Source organism: Coloeus monedula (assembly GCF_965178545.1).
Source record: "Coloeus monedula genome assembly, chromosome: 24".
Taxonomy (NCBI): Eukaryota; Metazoa; Chordata; class Aves; order Passeriformes; family Corvidae; genus Coloeus; species Coloeus monedula.
The window spans coordinates 250,655-269,095 of NC_138804.1; the positions used below are offsets into that span (position 1 = coordinate 250,655).

At 63.4% G+C, this 18,441-nt stretch overlaps 1 protein-coding gene across 2 annotated transcripts in view; it reads left to right on the top strand.

Annotated features, from left to right (window-relative positions):
* Positions 1–298: 298 nt before the first annotated feature.
* The window catches only part of AHDC1 (AT-hook DNA binding motif containing 1), a gene marked incomplete at its 5' end in the record, with an annotated part of 49,910 nt that continues 31,767 nt past the window's right edge, over positions 299–18,441 (top strand). For both annotated transcript variants that reach the window (XR_014227059.1, XM_082296546.1), the window contains one exon: positions 299–434. Coding sequence is in view for 1 of the 2 variants with exons in the window: in XM_082296546.1 (XP_082152672.1) it covers positions 299–434 (136 nt within the window). The remainder of the gene's footprint in view (positions 435–18,441) is intronic.

Below are 18,441 nucleotides of genomic sequence, written 5' to 3' on the forward strand. Positions count from 1 at the left end.
GCCTCCCGCTCCGCTGCCTTTTGTGTGTGTGTGAGAGGCGAAGGGGGGGGGAGAAAAAAGAGGAGGAAAAAAAAAGGGGGAAAAAAGGTGAAAAAAAGGGGGAGAAAAAAAAAAAAGGAGAAAAAAGGGAGAAAAATAAGCTAAGCGGTAGAGGGGAGAGAAAATCCCGGAAAAAATAAAATAGAGGGGTGGAGGGGGGGGGAGAGGGAAGGAGGAAAGAGCAGGCAGGGGACGGAGGAGGGGGCGGGCTGGCAGGAGCGGAGTTGCCTGGGGAGAATGTGAGCAGGAGGCGCTGGAAATGCTCTCGTTGAAGGTGGCGAGCGGTGCCGAGGGCTCCGGGACCCCCGCGGCCGGTCAGGACGCAGCCCCGGCGGGCGGCAGGAGCCTCCCCAAGCGGGCGGGCTCCGAGGGGCGCGGAGCGCAGGAGCCGGCGGGTGAGTACCGGGGACCCCCGCCTTTGTGTGGGACTGGGAGGGGGGAGGACACACGGGACACCCCCTTTGGGCAGAGCGGGGTGGGGGGGAGGAGGCGGCGTGTCGCGTGTATGTGTCCCCCCCTCGCCGTCCCCTCCGCTGAAGTTGCGCGGCGAGTTGGTGCCAAATTGCCGGAGTTTAATGGCACTTGTGGTGGGGAGGGGCGTGCGGGCGTGGGGGGGGCCCGGGGCGAGCCCCCCATGGCGGGGGGCTGCCATCTCCACGAGTTCGGCCGCGTCCCCCTGGACACCCCCCCACCTCTACCCCCCCGGGTGCGAGCGGTGAGTGACAGCTGTCAGAGCCGGCTCCGGCCACTAGAAGGCAGAGCCTGTCAACAGCGCGGGGGGCTAGGGGGGCTCCCCGGGGAACATGGGGGACCCCCCGGGGCACAGCATCCCACCCCTTCCTCTGGCAGGCTGTCTCCGGGGAGCGGTGGGCCGCCCCGCGGGGGCACTCCCGGGAGGGTGCGGGGTGAGGGGCGTGCGGGAGGCTTCCCCCAGCCCCGCCGGTGAAGTTGCGTGGTCCGTGGCGCGGGGCTCGGCGAGCGGTTGTTACTCCGGTGCCTGTCATCCCCCCTCTGATTTGTTTTTATCGATCAGCTGATTTAAAACCCCCCCGCGCGGCCCCTCGGTGCTTGCGACAGGGACCGCGGGGGACCGCGATGGCTTTGGCGGGGGCTGGAGTCACCCCACGGGGTCACGCTGACGCCAGACTCTCTGTGTTTGGTGTCCCCAAGGCCGACGCAGGTGGAGACACCTGAGTCCCCGCTTGTTTACGTGCTGGGGGGACGACGTGGCTGTGCCCAGGACCAGGTGGCCTCGTGCATCCAGCCCCTCTGCCCGTGGCTGCCAGGAGAGCCCCCCAAAAGCAGCGGGGTGAGCTCATTGTGTGCCACAGCGCGCGGTGGAGTCACTCCAGATTTATCCTGGCGTGACAGAGAGCAGAAGCGAACCCCCGGGGTGACGGGCACGGATCCTGCCCCGCTCGCTTTCCCACCCTGGTGCCGGCGTGGTTTGAGTCGGGGGCGCGTGGTCCAAATTGGGGCCCCGTGGTCTGAATTGGGGCCCCCCTCCCAAGCCTCTCCCCCTTTCCTCGCCCCCCCAGGTGTCCCCTTACACTGGCTTCTCCTGCTGGGCTGTGGAATTTGCAGGGGAGGGTGGTGGTGGTGGTGGTGGTGGGGAGCGGGGGGTGGAAGAGGAGGGCGGAGGGGGGGGCTGGAGAAGGGATGGCGCGGCGCCAAATTCCGCTCTGCCATGTCTCTGTAACCTGAATAGGCCAACTCCATCCCCGGTGCGAGTCCCCCGGGGCTCTGCCGCGCTCCGATGCAGTCAGGCGGGAGGTGGCTTTCGCTCGGCTGTTGGCGTGTCCCCCCTCTACACCCCGCCAGCCCCAGTCCGGTTCCCTCCCGGACACCGGCCGGAGCCACCGCGCGCCCGCCGGGAGCCGGTCGGGCAGGAGGTGGAGATGGTTTGGGGGAGAAGGGTTGGCACTGTGGCGGGGACGGGGTAGCCAAGGACATGCCGGGAGCGGGGCGGCCGGCGGAGGAGAAGCCATGGAAGCCCATGGAAGGTTACGGGAAGCCTGGGGGGGGGGGGGCCGGCGCTGCCCTGGCCTCCTTAGAGGAGGCAGCAGAGACCCGGGGCAGGCTATTTCTGCTGAGATCCCGAGGAAAGCTCTGGGAGAATTGTGGGCTTCTATAAATAGTGTGTGTCAGCCGAGTGGAAACAGGGCCTTGAAATGCTCCTGCTATTCTCCCGAGTGCTTGGAACCAGCTCTTGGTAAACAGGGCAGCGGTGGGGAGGGCTGTTTCCTTCTTCCGGGCTCGGTAACAGGAGCGGGAGGGATGGGGGGGGGGATTTTTGCCTGGTGATATGGCAGCGTTCCCCCCCTGGGGCCAGCCGGCTGGATGCTGGGCTGTGGCCGGGCTGCCCGGATGCGGGATGGCCCCTGAATGCGTCGCAGATGTGTGTCCTCCCCCCGCTGCCGTCCCCTCCCCAGCCCCACCGCCCGCCAAACTTCGTGGCTGGGATGTGCCGTGTGGTCCGGACATGGTCCTTGGGGAGCCAGTGATGCTGGGGGAGGTTTGTGGGATGTGAGGGCTCAGCTGGCCAGGAGATGCTCAGCACACCCCCTCCTCTGGCCGGCATAGAGGTGCGTGGGGTCACAGCCCCGTTCCCTCTCTCCCCACCGCGTGTCCATCCATCCGTCCATCCCGGCTGGACTTGTTCCCGCTCTGCCTCAGGGCACATGCTGAGCGATGCCTTGGCCCCGTGTGCGTGCTGGAGGGCAAGGATTTGATCCCGTGGGACCTTCCCAGGCATGTCTGGACACCCAGGGTGCTGGGGACTTTGTTCCTCAGGGGGTTCTGCATGTGGAGGGGACATGGTGACATGTTCCCAGCGTGTTTGCTTGGCTCTGGGGCACATCCTGGCAGCCCCAGTGCTGTGGTGAGTGTTCAGCTTCCCACGAGGACCCTAGCATCATGCTCTTGTCATCTCCCCTCGCACCCACACCCCAGTATTCACCCTGTGCTGCAGACAGTGGCTCGAAAGCTGTCTTGTTATTATTTTCCTTAAAAATACCACAAAAGGGAAATAACTGGGCTGTGCTCACCTCCCCATTGGGAGTTTTTAGGGTGATGTACAGTGGGCTGCATGGTGGGAGGGATCCAGCGCACTTCTGGTGGGATTTGGTGTTGGATTCAGAGTTCACCAGGGTGTCACAGGGCTGGGGGGCCCACCCCGTCCCTATGTGCTGCCTGCCCGGGTGCTCGGTGCTGGCACAGTGGAGTGTGTTCTCGGCGTGGGTGGGAAGGGGCGAGCGCCAGTCCGGTGGGGTTTTTTTTCCTTCTCCATCTTTCTTTTTTTTTTTTTCTTTCCCTTTTTTCTTTCTTTTTTTTCCCTCCCTCTCTGTGGGTTGAGCGTTGGGGCGACAGACAGGGAAAGTCTGAGCAATGGTCTCCGTGCTGGTGCTGTCTTCAATCACCGCGTCCCAGAATCCCTCGCTCTGGGCCTTCTAGGCACAAGGGCTTACAGCGAAAATCGGCAGCTGCAGCTGCGAGTGAAAGCACAAGAGCCCGGCTGGGTCTTTGGCATCGGCAGGAGAGCAAAAAAAAAAGCTGGGGGAGGCGAGGAGGGAAGGGAAAAGGCGGGGGGAAATGTGCCCTGTGGTTTTTTTCCAGGCTTGCCACCGAGGGTTGTGTTTCAGAGCATCGGTTCCCGGGCGCGGGAAGAGGCGGGAGGATGGGGGGTGCGGAGCGATGCCTCCGGGGAGCTCATTAAAATCTGTCGGCTCCCCCCTTTCGCCGGCCGAGAGAGGCTGGATATGGAGGGAAGGAGGGAGGGACGTGCTGGGAAGGAACATGCCGGCAAACCGGCTGCCCGGTGGGGACAGTTGCCGGCCCAGGCAGGAACGCTGCCCCGGGGGCTCACCTGTCGGAGCACGTCGGCCGCGGCGTGCCAGCGAGGCCGTGACAGGGGCTGGCGTGTGCCGGGGACTCCCTCGGCGCTGCGAGAAACCCCCTGGATGCTGCGCCAGGCTCAGAGGGGTGATGAGCTGTCCTGGTGCCGGGGTGGTGGTGGGTAGGTTATGGGTGTTCAGGCGATGCCGGGGGTCAGTGGGGTGCAAGCAGGAAGGGGTGTGTGAGTGGGAGGTGTCAGCACGTGCATGGGCAGCATTGAGAGTGTTGGCTGTGCAGGCAGGGTTTGATGTGCGGGTAGGGTGTGTGGACAGGGTTTGGTGCGCAGGCAGAGACTGGCATGCAGGAAGGGTTCGGTGTGCAGGTAGAGTTTGGTGTGCGGGCAGGGTTTGGTGTGCAGGTAGTTTGGTGTACAAGACAGGGGGTGCAGGCAGGGATTGGTGTACTGGCAGGGTTTGGTGTGCACAGGTAGGGTTTGGTGTGCTAGCAGAGATTGATGTATTGGGATGAGGTTGGCTTGGACATCCTGAGTGCTAAGGTGGGTCTGGGTAGGTGTTGGCAGGGGACATGCCGCCCTGGCAGAAACACCTCCTTCCCCTCCCCAGTGAAGGGGACTGACAGTGTTGGGGATCCCCCTTCCCATTCCAAATCCCATGGCTTGCCGGAGGGAGAGTGTTGGTGCAGCCTGGCCTGGCACAGTGTGGGGAGACAAGGAAGAGGCAGAATGTGGTATTGATCCTCTCAGAGGGAGAGTGAAGCAGTTCTGGCATCCTCCAGCTCCAATCCTCTGCCCTTCCCACAGCTCAACAAGCTCCAGGCAGAGAGAGCAGCATGCCATGCCATGCCATGCCATGCCATGCCATGCCATGCCATCCCATCCCATCCCATCCCATGCCATGCCATCCCATCCCATCCCATCCCATCCCCGTGCTGCCGCCTCCAGGGCCCCAAGCCCCACGCACACTCTCCCTTCTTCTCTCTTCTCTCTTCCCTCTTTCCTCTTCCCTCTTCGCCTCCTGCTGACTTCAGCGCATCGGCTTGGGCTCAGCGCCTGAACATTCCTCGCAAAACCTGGGCCTAAAATATCTGGAGGAGGATGGAGCGCCTTGGGCGAGGGAGATGAGCTCCTCAGCTGCAGGAAAGAGGGAGGCTGCCGGGCTGGAGGCAGCAGGGACGCTCTGCTCCCTGCCAGCTGCCAGCCCCACTGGCCCCCCGGGAAAACGCCAGGAATAAATCTTGCCTGGTGAAGTCAGTGGTTTGGTTTGGTTTGGTTTGGTTTGGTTTGGTTTGGTTTGGATGTGCCCGGGCAGAAGCAGGGGCAGTGGGGAGCACAGCACTCTGTGGAGCACCAGATGAGTGTCACAGGGAGCAGGGATGGCGTTGGGAGTGGGGTGACAGAAGGGCAGGGTGTCATGGAGTGTGGTGACAAAAAAACAGCGTGACAGGGAGAGCAGGATCACAGGGGAACAGGGTAGCAGGGTGACAGTGGATCAGGGTGGCAGGGAATGGGATGAAGGGGGAGCAGGAGAACAGGGTGCCATGGGAGAGCAGTGGCAGAGAGCAGGGTGGCAGGGAACTAGGGTGACAGTGGAGCAGGGTGACAGAGGAGCAAGGTGGCAGTGGAACGGGACGGAAAGGTGACAAGGGAGCAGGGTGGCAGGAGAGTGAGCTGGGCTGGGGTGGCTGAGGAGGGACAATAACTGCTGGGAGGGAGGTGCTACGCGGGAGCTGTGTGAGAACCAGTTTGCGAGGTCCAGATTGGCAGCAGATCCTGAACCAGGAGGAGCTGAGCATCCATACGGCCCCTGCCGAGATCAGACGCGACGACAGCGACTCGGTTTGGGGGAAGAAATTGGAGGCGGGGGAAGCTTTTTTGCTGAAATGAAATTTGAACCCCGAAGTGGGAGGGAAGTGGAGGTGGGGGGCACGGCTCTCTCCACATGGTTATTACTGCTGTTTTCCACCCAGCTGAAAGGAGAATGTAGCTTAATATGGACCCACGGGGAGGAGAAGCACTCGGGAACGGGGATTTGGCAGGAGGGAGCTGGGAAACAGCGAGAGGAACGTAGAGGTGAGAGTGGCCAGGGCTTTGCCCAGGGAGGAGAGGACAGAGCCGGGCTGGAACAAGGCGCTATTGTTCTTGGCGAGCAGGGGGCCGGCCGCGGCCCCCCCAGACCCGCAGAGCTGGCGCGGATGTGGGGAAGGTTTTTGGGACCGGTTTTTCCCGGCGGATTGCTGGCTGGGGAGTGGGAAGAGCTCACTGTGCTGGGGTGCACCGAAGGGAGCTCGCAAAACACCCAGGGAGGCAAAGGGAGATTCTCGCGTTTGATGGGGAGGTGACAGCAGGTGAGAGGACGGGGTGAGGAGGGGGAATTTTGGATCAGTGAGCGGGAGTGGGGGTGGTGGGGCAGGGGCTTGGTGGCCAGAGGACAGTGTGGGGATGGGGCAAAACCCGGTGTCCTTCATTTTGCCAGCACAGCAGCTCCTCCTTGATGTGTGTGTGGGGCTGGGGAGGTCAAAATGGAGGGTCTGGGGACCTTGCTGGCCTGGGGACCTCTGTCACCCCATGATTCACGTCCTGCCACGATCCCCTCTTGGCTGTTGGCATCTCTCCAGTGGTCCCCACTGAGCCCTGCTATCCCACATGTCCCTTTGGTCCCTTGCCCCAGCACCCGACATCGCTGCCTTCGGCACTTCGCCGCTGCTGTTGATGTCACATGCCACGTTGCCACAGCCACCGGCTGTCCCCTGGGCCATGACAGTGCTTGGGGACACCCCAGGGTGCCAGTGAGCAGGAATGTGGGGAACCAGCAAGCTCATGGGGCTGGAGGAAGAGGAGGAGGAGGAGGAGCGGAATGGAGGGATGTGCAATCCCATGGGCTCTGGGAGCTGTGGCCGGGGAGGGGACGACGAGGCAGGGGCCAGGCTCAGGGCAAAGCTGAGCTTACCCCAGCCCTTCCTGGGCTCCCCATGCCTTGGCCCTCCCAGCCCAGCTGGAAAAGAAAGACCCCCCTGCAGCACATCCCTGGCATTTGCTCCCCATCCCCCCAGTTCCCACCTCTCTGATGCTTCCAACGCAGTGATGCCCTAAAGGCAGCAGAAGCACCTTCGCAAGTGCACGCTAAATATTTGAACACGCTTGGGTGCTCTGGCACTGCTGCTGCTCTCGCTCTTCCCCGTCCTCTTCCCTGGTCTCGCTGGACTCCCCAAATTTAGTGGGTACCCGTCCTTTCCTTTGGTGGGGGCTCCTCCTTTCCTTCCAGAGAGGGGTGTGATATTTGCTCGGCAGCTCTTGCTCAGAATTATTTGCTCCAACCAAGGCAGTGCTTGGCATCACCGTGTCACCCCGGGTGTGTGTCATCGCGTGTCCCCCCCTCCCCAGCCCACCCGCTGCCAGCCCTGGCTGCACGTGGTGGTACCACAGTATCCGCGCGACGCCCGCCTCCCCATCCTTCATCCCTCCTCTTCCTCCCAGCCTCAGCACCCTGCAGCCGGGCTGGGTGCCCAATGGGGCGGGAAGGGGGGGAGCAGTGTTCCCCTCCCCTCCCCGGCATTCCTTGGGAGTGAAACACAAGAGCTGGCAGGGCACTCCTGCTTTCTCTGGCCTCCGCTCCTCCGGTGCCTGAACAAAGCCCTCCTGCCTCTCCCAGGAACCTGGGGTTTGAAACAGGAGAGACGGCTGGTGCTGCGTGGCAATGCCCTCCTCGCGTGTATTTTGGGTTCTGTGGTGGGTGGGGGACAGAGGTGGGCAGAGTCCCCATGGGGGGCAGCTCTGGACAAGGTACCCCAGGGTGCCCACAAGCACTATGCCTGCCTTAAGAACTGTTGGCACCCTCCCCAACCTGGGTTTTGCGTCCCCACCATCTCACTGCCATCATATTGCCATGGAAACTGAGCCCTGAGGAGTACCAGTTCAACTCCAGTTTGCCCCCAGTTTGGTCCTAGTTTGGCCCCAGCTCTCTTCCCAACCCATCCGTGACAACACGAGTTGGTGTATCCTTCATCCCACCATCCAGGATGATGTATCCCACAGGGAATGTGCGCTCCGTCCCCCTTCCTAATGTCCAACACCCCCCCTCCTCACCACGCAAAGCCCCCCCCACCCTCCCCACCACCCCCGGTGAAACAGGCCCCTGTTGGAGCGCAGTCCCCGACAGCGAAGGTTATTTTAATGGATGCATTACTTTAAACGAACCCTCCGCCATCTGTTCCACCCCCTAATTACGCATGCAAAAAAAAGCCCATCTCACAGCCAGCGCAGGAGAAAGTAAAGATATAAGTGATTTAAATGCATGTATCCACAGCTCCGCCAGCAGCTGGGCTGGGCTGCGCTCCTCGGCTGCCTGGCGAGCTGGGCAACTTGGAGGCAAGAAGGCAAAAGGGATGGTTCTCCTGGATCTGGCAGCGCCAACAGCTCAGGAGGGCAGCCATGGTGCTGGGTGGATGGTGCGTGCAGCAGGCTTTGGAGCACGGTGGCTGCACCCATCCATCCCTCCATCCATCCCTCCATCCATCCCTCCCTCCATCCTGCCGTGGCCTCTCCCCGTCACCCCCTGAAGGTTAGCGCTGCCCGCCGGCTGCCAGCCTCGGTGTGGCGGCGGCTGAGCCTTCAAAGCGCGGGGACACGCCACCGTCCCCAGGCTGCCGCTGTGCATGGCGGGGGCTTGGGGGGGAGCACCCCCCAGCTTGGCCAGGCTCCTTGTCCTGACGCTGTTCGGAGGTGACTGAAGGGGCAGGGGGTCCCATGGGGATAAGGATGGGTGTGCCTGGCCTCCGGGTGACACTGGGTGCTTGTTCTCTGGGAGAGAGGCTGAGGAGGGAGGCTTTTCCCCCACACTGTTTTTCCCAAGCAGTAGCTCTGTTTCTATGAGCCATCCCAAGATCCAGGGGATCTTGGGCCCTGAGTGCTCCCAGATGATGTTCAACCCTGAGGGCCTGTCCTTTGGGACAGCAGAAGGTGAGAGTGGAGTGGGGGGTCTGAATGAGACCCGCTTGGAGGGGCAGAGCTCATAGGTGATGAAAAAAACCCGTTTTTACATCAATCTCCTGCTTTGCAGAGTCCCAGCAGGGACAGGGAGGTGACAACAGTTCAGGTGGCTGCGTCCATCCCCTGTCCAGGGCGAAACAGGGGGGAACCCTGTGTCCAGGGCTGCCCCACTGTGACTCAGTTTCCCCCATCCCCAGTACAAACCACCCACAGGGATGGGATGGGTGACTGGCGTGGCTTTGGGTGACCCCACGGTGACAACGCAGGACCATGACCACCACAGCAGGGCCACCGCCTGGCGCCGGAGCCGACAGCAGTCCTGGGTGCCCGTTGTCCCCCCCTCTCCCTCCGTCTCCTTCTCTCCGTGCCTGACTGCAGCAGATGCGCCAGCTCTGCAGGAAGAGGGAATTAAGTTGGGCTGGAGGAATTTTAAAGATTGCTGCAGGCCTGAGGGTCTTAGATCCCCCCGCGGAGATGGGCAGTCATGCAGAATTAATCCTATCGGCAGCCTGGCTCGGCTTCAGCCGGTGCAGAGCTCCGGGAGAGCGCGCGGGAGCGCGGGGGGCGATGCTGGGGGCGGCTGAGCCAGCCCCGGCGCCTCTCAGCGTCGATGGGAAATTAATAATGAAAAATTAAAAGCCCCAATTCAGCCTTTCACCCCCCTCCTTCCTTCTCCCCATCAGCCTGGAGGTGGGACTCGTAGGGGGGAAGGAGGTGGGTGGATTCTGCAAAGCTTAAGGAAAACCTGTTTGCCGTAGCCAACAGAGCCCGTGGTGGGAGAAAATGCTGGGGCCACATCCTGCTCCCGGTGCACGGAGCTGTGGCACAGCTGGGGCTCAGCCGTGCGCCACAGGGGGCTGGCTGGGCCTGGCATGGGGACACCCCTCTGCTGCCATCGCCCAGCTCCATCTGCAGTGAGGTCACGCAGAGGCAGGAGCAGGCTGGGGTGACAGCGGGCACGTTGGGGTGACAAGAAGGAGGTTGAGGTGGCAAGAGGGAGGTGGGGTTGCAGGAGGGAGGTTGTGACAGGAGCAGGTTGGAGTGGCAGTAGGAAGGTTGAGGTGGCAGGAGGCAGGATGGGAAGGTAAGAGCAGGTTGAAGTGGCAGGAGGCAGGTTGGGGTGCTGTGCCAAGTGCAGGGGACACAGGGACACACCAGATATCCCCACGTGCTGCACCAGCTGCCCGCCACATCCAAGGGGACGCCAGGGTGACATCTGGGTGCCCCGTGGCTCTGCCAGCCCCACAGGCAGCCTTGTCCCTATCGTCCCTCCTGGCTGCCGGGGCTGTGGTGCCACCGTGCCAGTGGGCTCGGTGGCTTCGTGACGCCGGGCAGGGCGGCCCGCAAGGGCTCTGCAGCTGCTGCCGAACCCTCTGCTCCTCTAGTTTATAAATAATGCAGCACCGAGGCGTGTTGGCAGTGCCCGCACACGCCTGCAGCCCTGGCATGGCGGCGACGCTTTGGGGGTGAGCGACGGGTGCTGTCAACCCCGGCTGGGCGACACCGAGCCATGCCATCGCGGCGGGGAGGTGGCAAACCCTGGTGGGTCCCCCCCTCCCCTTGCTCCCCACCCTGTCCCCCAGCCCCACATGTCCGGGGTGGGTGGTGGCGGTGGTGGGTGCCCGCGGTGACCCCACGCGTGGGGACGTCCCCAAGCCTCACGACAGTGGCGCGGAAGGCGACGCGCAGCTTGCGGGGTTGCCATGGCGATGTGCTGGCGCTAACGAACCCGAGTAAACATTAACGAGGGAGAGCCCCACGCGGGTGGGTGAGAGCGTGGGGGCCCGGGCGTCCTGCGGGGCTGGGTGCTGGGGTGGGGACACATCGTCCCCGTGTGGGGTGCACCGGGAGATTCTCCCCAGGTGGTCCCTTCCAGGTGCCGTGTGAGGCTGTGGTTTAATCGTCAGCTGGGATCTACTGGGAGCTCTGGGTGCTGGGTGAGGTCCTTGGGGGCAGGATGTCAGTCCCCTTCTCACTTTGGGGGCACCCAGAGTGGGAAGGTCCCCACCTTGAGGTCCCAGGGGCCCTGTCGTGCCCCGGCACTGCTACCCCGCTCTGGCCACCGTCACCCTCTTTGCAGCGCCCGTGGGTGCTGGCTCGGAAGGGGATGAGTCCCCAGGGTGCCCCCGGGCGCTGGTGGGGACCTCGGGGTATTCCTGGCAGCAGCTGCCACCGCCGTTGCAGTTGTCACCGTGACTCAACTCCCCGCGTTCCTCCTTCCCCATGGCCACGCCGGCACAGGGACCCACCCCGTACTTTGGGTGGGGGTCAGGGTGGAGGCAGCCCCCGCGCCGGCACCTCTACCGTGCCCGAGGTCCCCTCCGACATTTAATGGTGCTGCAGCTCATTAAACGGAGGTGCAGGTGCCCCCGGTACCTTCATCCTCCCGGAGGGCTCTTAATGAGCGGCTGCTAACGAGCGCCCGCGCTCCCCTTCCAGCCCCGGCAAGAGGCTGATTGGCGAGAGGCACCCGCGGGCTCCTTTCAGGGGCTTCGAGGGGTCCAGCGACCCCTTTGCCGTGCTGTAGACGTGGCCTTTGCACCGTGCACGAGGGTCCCACGTCACCGACACTGCACAGGTGTCACACCTGTCCTCAGCTTCTCAGTGTGGGCATCGTGGGCACCTGGTGCCCTGTGCCTCAGTTCCCGCCCCTCCCCTCCCCCCATCCCCGGGACACAGGGCCTTGGGGATGGGCACCAGTGCTCACAGACATGCAGAGGTGTGGGCTGAGGCTGCTGTTGGTCCTGCCAGCCCCATTTTTGTCCCCAGAGTCACACTGTACAAAGCCACCCAACCCCTGGGAAGACCTGCTTGGGTCTGTCTGCATGGGGGACTCCAGGGGGTTTGGCAGAGGGGCTGTGAGGGTCCTGTGCGCCCCAGAAACAACCCAGTGGCACTGAGGGTGCTGGGCAGTGGGTGCTCAGAGGAGGCGGGCTGGGGGATGCCTGGCTCAGGGGGACTCTTAAGCTCGTCCCCCTCTTTTGGAGGCTGTAGTGGGGAGAGCCCATCCTGCAAAGAGCCATCGACCCACACCAGGGCTGGGTCCCCCAGCTCCCCAGCGAAGGGAGCCCTAATCCTCGGTGACACGGTGCCCAGCTCCATGGTGCCTAATTGCAGTGTCCCCAGCTGAGGATTACAGTTTAAAGCAGGAAAGGAGCAGCAGGAGCAGATGAGCTCCTGAGCAACAAAGCTCCCGTTCCCCTGCAAAGCGACTTTTATTAGGGGTATAATTAAAAGCTGATGGGAGGGGAAAATCATGGGGACGGTCAGGGTGAGGGATGAAGCCACCTGAAGGTCCCTGTGTCCCCCCAGGCGTCCCACTCGCCAGCTGCCCTCTCTGACCACAGCGTTTCTGGCAGGGCAGGAGGCAGCGAGGTGCTGGGCTGGCAGAGGAAATCCAAACTCGGCCCCTATGAAAGGGGCTTTGTGTGCCCAAGAAGGAGCAGCCCTCCTCCTTCTTCTCCTTCTCCTCCTCCTTCTTCTCCTCCTCCTCCTCTTCTTCCTCCTCCTCTTCTCCTGGCCACGGGGCCACTTTCCTGCCTGGGGGTGGCCGCAACGTGGGTGCCAGAGGAAAACTGAGGCACAGGGCAGCATGGCGACCCTGTGGCCTCCTGCCCTGCTCAGACTCCTGAGATTTTCCCCATTACTTGTACCCATGGCTGGGGGTGAGGAAGTCCCTGGGGATGTGCTGGGGACCCCCATGGGTGCCCCAACTGGTGCCATCCCTGCAGAGTCCCTGGGATAGGTGCTCTGTACCAGGGCTGGCCAAGGCACTGGCAGTGGAGAAGGAGCTGCAGGGACAGACAGACACGAGGACAGAGGGACATCTTCCCCTGTCCCCTTAATGCCACCTGGATTGCCCTTTCCCAACACCACCACCTACCTCAGTTTCCCTTTCCCCCCTCATGAGTACTGTGCCTGCCCTCTGGCACGACAGGACCCCAGATCACCCGGGGGGAGTTGAACCCTCCTTGGTGACCCCAGCTGCCCCCGCAGACATGGCTGATGTCCCCTGGGAAGGGAACACTTTGTGGCACCCAGTGTTTGGCACCTTTCTGGGTTTCCGCTCGCAGGAACATCGCTCCGGTGCCAGTCCGGTCCTGTGGCAGGGAGGAGGGTGGGTGCAGGCAGGGACCCCCAGCTGGGAGCTGGGCACTGGCCACCTTGGCCTGGCCCAGCCCCAGCCCCAGTGGGCAGTGGGGGGCTTGTTCTTTGCCTGGACAGGAAGATGAATGAATTCCATTATGGGATCGCGATTTTATTCCACGTGTCAGGGAGCCTGAGATTAACTTGCTCACCAGGCTGTGACAAACCCAGACACCCGCGTGCGCGCACTCAGGCGCGGGGGCTTCGCACACTTGCCGGGCACGGAGCTGCTGAGACCCTGCCATGCCCACCCAGGGCAAGCAAAGCTGTGCCCATCCACACTGATTCCAGCTGGGAGCCCTTTGGCAGCTGGGGAGGTGGCAAAGACCAAGGCAGGGATCTGGCAGTGCCACTGTGTTCTCCCATGTCCTAAAGGTCCTTTGGCCGCCCAAGGACTTGTATTTTGCAGACAGGCGAGGGGTGAAGCATGATCCCAGCACAGCTCTGGGAGGCCATGTGCTGCCAAGTGATAGGCTGGGAGGGAGGAAGGAAGTGGGACATGGGGGTTTGGGGGCCTTCACGATAGCTGATGACACTGGGGACTTGACAAGACCAGTGGGCTGCTCTTATCTCACCTCAGCCAGGTGGTTGCCCACTTTAGGAGGACATGAGGGCTGCGCAGTTGTGTCAGGGCTGTGCTGTGCCATGCTGTGCCGTGCTGTGCCGTGCCGTGGCGCGGGGCCGGCTGCTCTCCCCTCACCACCCCCCTGCGCGGGCGCAGGCAGCTGGCTCTGTTTGCTGGAGGCTTTGCACATTCCAGTTCGTGGGTCACTCGCCTTCGAAACCTCTCCAGGGACAGAGGCAGTTGGGAGCCGTAACAAACAACCCAAGGGCTCCAGTGACGCCCGCGCCCGACACTGCCTGCCAGCTCTGGGGTGGGGGGGCTCGGGAGACGGCCCCCTGCTCCCCTGGGGTGCTGGAAGGCAGCTCTGGGGTGGTGCTGGGAGGTCCCAGTACAAGCAACCAGGAAGGAGGGACACGCCGAGCAGGTTTCCTTGCAGGAGGTGGGAGTGATCACTTTTTGGGGAGCAGTGGAGAGCGCAGGAGGAATGCTGTGGTCACCTCTGCATTGGGGACGGGGGTATGGAGTGGGGCGCTGGCAGTGGGGCATCATCCATGATCCATATGGGAAGGGGTGGTGGAGTTGGCCAGGCACGGTACGGGCAACACGGGCAGCAAGCATGAGGTGGCTCAGGGCTGGTTGTGGTGTCCTGGAATGTGCATTGGAGCCATCCCGAGGAGTTCCTGGGTCCGGTGGGGTGGTGGGAGTGTGATGGGAGCGCAGCGTGGCTTGGGGAGGCTGGGCGGTGCAGGGAAGGTCAGCCTTGGCCAGATGCAGCCACTCCACCCTCCTCCAGTGCTTTGCACATTAATGCAAATGCACTGGCCTGAGTGGTTCATTAGCAGCATGTGGAATGGAATAATGCATCCGCATCCCATTAGCCTAATGAAAAAAAGGGAGCCGGCACCTGGAACAAAGCTGCCGACTCTTGGCTAGTGCTCTGGCTCGGCCATGCTGGGCCGTGGGGGCCCCCCTTCCCCTCCCCTCTCCTCCCCTCCCTTCCCGTCCCTTCCCGTCCCTTCCCCTCCCTTCCCTCTGCCGCCCCAGCCATCGCCTGCCCAGCCCTCTGAGCATCCCTGTGCCCAGCGCTGCCGAAGGGGACCCCATCCCCAGGGTGTCACCATGGATCCCATTCCCAGGATGTCACCACGGCAGGGTGCAGCCCCAGGAGGACTTCAGGGAGGTCCCAGCATCACCCCTCAGCATCCCAGGGTGGGAGAGGGATCCAAGCCAGTAGTGCCACAGAGGTGTCCACACAGATGTCCCCACGTCCCTGGGGCTGGCAGTGCAGAGCCTGAAGGATTCGGGTGCACCCCAGGGTGGGCAGAGCCGGTCGCAGCATCATCCTTCTGCATCCCCGGGTGGGAGGGGGTCCAAGCTGGGAGTGCCGCAGTGGCGCTGGCCGGGTGTCGAGATGTCCCCATGTCCCTGGGGCCGGGAGCGCGGAGCCTGAAGGATTAGAGGAAACATTGCCAAACAAACCAGGCTGTGCCGGAACCAATTAGCCTCCAGCAGGCAGAGTTTCAGATGCTGTTATTTCTGCCTCTTCTCTTTTCTCTCCCTCCTTCTGTCTCCCTCTTTCCCCCTCCCCGGCCCTCCCCAGCCCCTCCTGCCCGCCCCCAGCATCCCTGCTCTCGCCATTCCTCTCCGTGTCGGAGCTTGTTTTGGGCACTGGCTCTGGAGTGAGTCATGCCGCGCGTAGGGGATTTTAAAAGCTTTCTGCTGTCGCTGGGAAGCCGGTTTGGGCTGCTCCGACACTGGGGGTGGAGCGCCATGCCTCGCAGACAATCCTCGTCTGGGGAACCCAAAAAAATCCCCCACCCCGATGCCCCGAACCCCTGGGATCCCAGGGCCCCCCCTTTGCGGGGGTCGGCTCGGTCACCCCAGCCAGCGGTTGAGTCACAGGCGAAACTTTCGAGCCGTTGGAGCTTCCTCCGCCGGGCCCCTCTCCGAGGAAGTGGTCTGCCGGGGCGTCGAGCCCGGCGGGGCGGTTGCCCCGTCCCGGTGGGTGCAGCACGCAGGCGCGGGCGGCCGGCGCTGGAGCTCGAAGCGTGGGAGATTTTTTTTTTCCACCCCCCGTTTCCCTCCCTCCTTCCCTCCACTGCCGCCTCCGCCGGCCCTGATGCCAAACCCGGGGTGGGGGCCCTCCGGCGCGACCCTCCCGCCAGTCCGCAGCTGGCCGCGGTCCCCCCCTTCATCCTCCTCCTCCTCCTCCTCCTCCTCCTTGCCTTGAGCTGTGCTGCTGAGGGACTGCAGCTCCCGTGGATCAGGAGGAGATTTAGGTCAAGCGCTCGACTGAGTCGAAACAGCCATCTGTGTGCGGAGGAAACCGGCCACCCAGAGCCCCCGGCGCGGCTGGCCCGGCATCGCCCAGGGTCCCGGCACCGCCGGCACCCCCGGACCCTGCGCCTGGGCACACAGCCTGCCTTTGTCTCCAGCAAGGGAAAAAACCCACCCAACGAATAAATAAATGGGGAAAAAAATCCCCCTTCCTGCCGATCCGTCACCCCCGGCTGTGCCGTGGGCATCGCCGGGAAGTTTGGCACGGAGCGGCCGCGGCAGCGCTCCAAGGTCGCCCTGACACGCGGTGGGAAGGTGTGTGCCGGCGAGAACCGGGCAGGGATGCGGGAGCGAGGGCCGGAGCCGGCTGCGGGCGCCCGCGGAGCAGGCAGGGCGGGAGGTGCAGGCAGGAGGGAGGCCCTGGCTGCCTGCCCGGAGCCCGGACTCCTGGGTTCCTGCAGGAACAGGGTGGAGCGGGAGGAGGATGGGGAGCTGGTGTCATCCCGGCCGCGGCGGGAGCGTTTCCCTCCCCGGGAGAGCGAGGCGCTCCGCAATGAAGCTGCGGCCGCCGTGCCTCAGTTTCCCCGGATGATGAAGTGGAGCAGCCCAGTGCTGGCAGTGCAGCCGGGCACCCCGGCGAGGTGGGGACCCCCTAGATGCCCCTTGGCACCCCGCACCGGGGCGGAGGTGACCGCGGCCCCTCCTGCTCTCCACCTGCCGGCTTCGCCTTGCTTTCTCCATTTCCTTCCGGAGCCTTTTCTCGCCCGCCGGTGTCTGTGCCGCTGCGCCTGTGCGCACGCTGGGCGCAGGGAGAGGAAACGCCGCCGGTGCCGTGGGAGGGCTGGCCCCGGATGGGCCTCCCAGGCCCGGGCGGTTTGGCACACCCCAACCGTGTGACGAGTTGTGCCTGGTCTTAGGCCGGAGCCCGGCCGGGCGCGGGGATGCTCCCCGGCACCTCGCCCTGTTCGCTGCCCGCCCGGAGCCGGGCCCGCGCCCCGCCGGGCCCCTCGGGAGCCCATCGATCCGCCCGCCGGGCCTGGTAAGGAGCTTTGTCCGGCTGCGCAGCCAGTTTGCACAGTAATCCCGCCTTGGTCGGGGGGATTATGCGTGGGGTGAGCTGTGGGGGGCCCGGAGCACCCAGGCAGACGGGGTTTGGAGGTCAAGGTTTCCCGTGGTGCAGTGGGTTCTGGCCAGGAGAGTGACGGGGACATCCTTGTGCTCAAGCGGGTCACACAGGGACCACAACGTTTGCCCCCAGCCACGGGGCAAAGCAGGCAGGAGCTCGGTGTCCCTGCAGAGCCCTGTGCCAAGCCAAGCCAGAGCTGTGGCCGGTGCTTCCCTCTGGGATGGTGTGGAGCATGCCTGCATCCTTCTCCAGCATCCTTCCCTCCCAGTGTGGCAGCAGCAGGCATGTGCAGGCAGCGGCGAGGCAAGAGCTGCCAGGAGGTGCGGGTCTCATCCTGGGTCCCTTCCCAAGGTCCCATTCCAGGGTCCCATCCCAGCTTCCCCACAGCGCTGGGTCCCTGGGCAGGCTCGGAGGGGGCTGATGGATGCTGGGAGCTCAGCGGTTCTTTATGGTCTCAGAGGGCTCCATTAATTCTTTAAATATCCAGCCTTTCCAGGTGGGTTTTGTTGAAAATTAATTTCCGGAGCTATTTTAATTTTGCTGTATTTAATTTGCTGTTTATTTTAATTAATTAACGCCGGGAAAATCTCTTCTCCCCAGCATACTGCAGCCGTCTGGGGTGGCTGCACCCGGGAGGTGAGAGCAAGGGGGTGTCATGAGTGTGAGGGGCACTGACAGGGAGGGTGCCCAGCCCCCACGGTGCCCACCTGGCTCCATCCCACCTGCCCCAGGTGACAGGGTTGGCACGGGAAGGCAGCGAGCCGGGTCTCTTCCCAGCTCCATCCCTACTCCTGGGCACATCACAGGATTTGCTGCTGGCTCCGTGGGATGTTTGTCACATCTCCTGGTGGGAGATGGCTCAGGTGGTGCTTGCAACCACCTTTCTCCTCCTCCTCCCACCGATAACCAGGGACCTGAGGGGTTGCATCCATGAGGATACAGTGCCATGCTGTGCCATGCCATGTGCCAAGCAGGACAGTCTTGGTTTAATAGCCCAGCATGGAGCTGTTCAGAACCACACCCGCACAGAGCAATGCGGGGCTGAGCCCAACCTCCCGCTCCCATCCCCGCATCCCTCCCAGTGCTCCATCCTCGATGCTGGCCAGACCCCAGCGAGGGGGTCCCTGTGGGGCAGGCGGGCAAGGAGAGAAGGAAGGGATGGAGCCGCCTTCCTCCAGATCAAGGCCTCTGGTCTCTCGCATGTCTAGACGCTGCCACACACACCTAATGTGGTTCTTGGCAGGAGCCGCGGCTGCTCTCTCGAGGTTAATTGCTGCGCACGGAGCTCTGCAGACAGATAACCCGGCTCCATGCTGCCCCCGGACCCCTGCCTCAGCCAGCCCTGCCTTGGCTGCAGTCCCCAAATGATGCTCGGATTCCCCCAGGATGCTCACACCCCCCCAGGGAGCGGCAGACCAAGGGTGCAGAGGGGGTGATGCTGTGATGCTG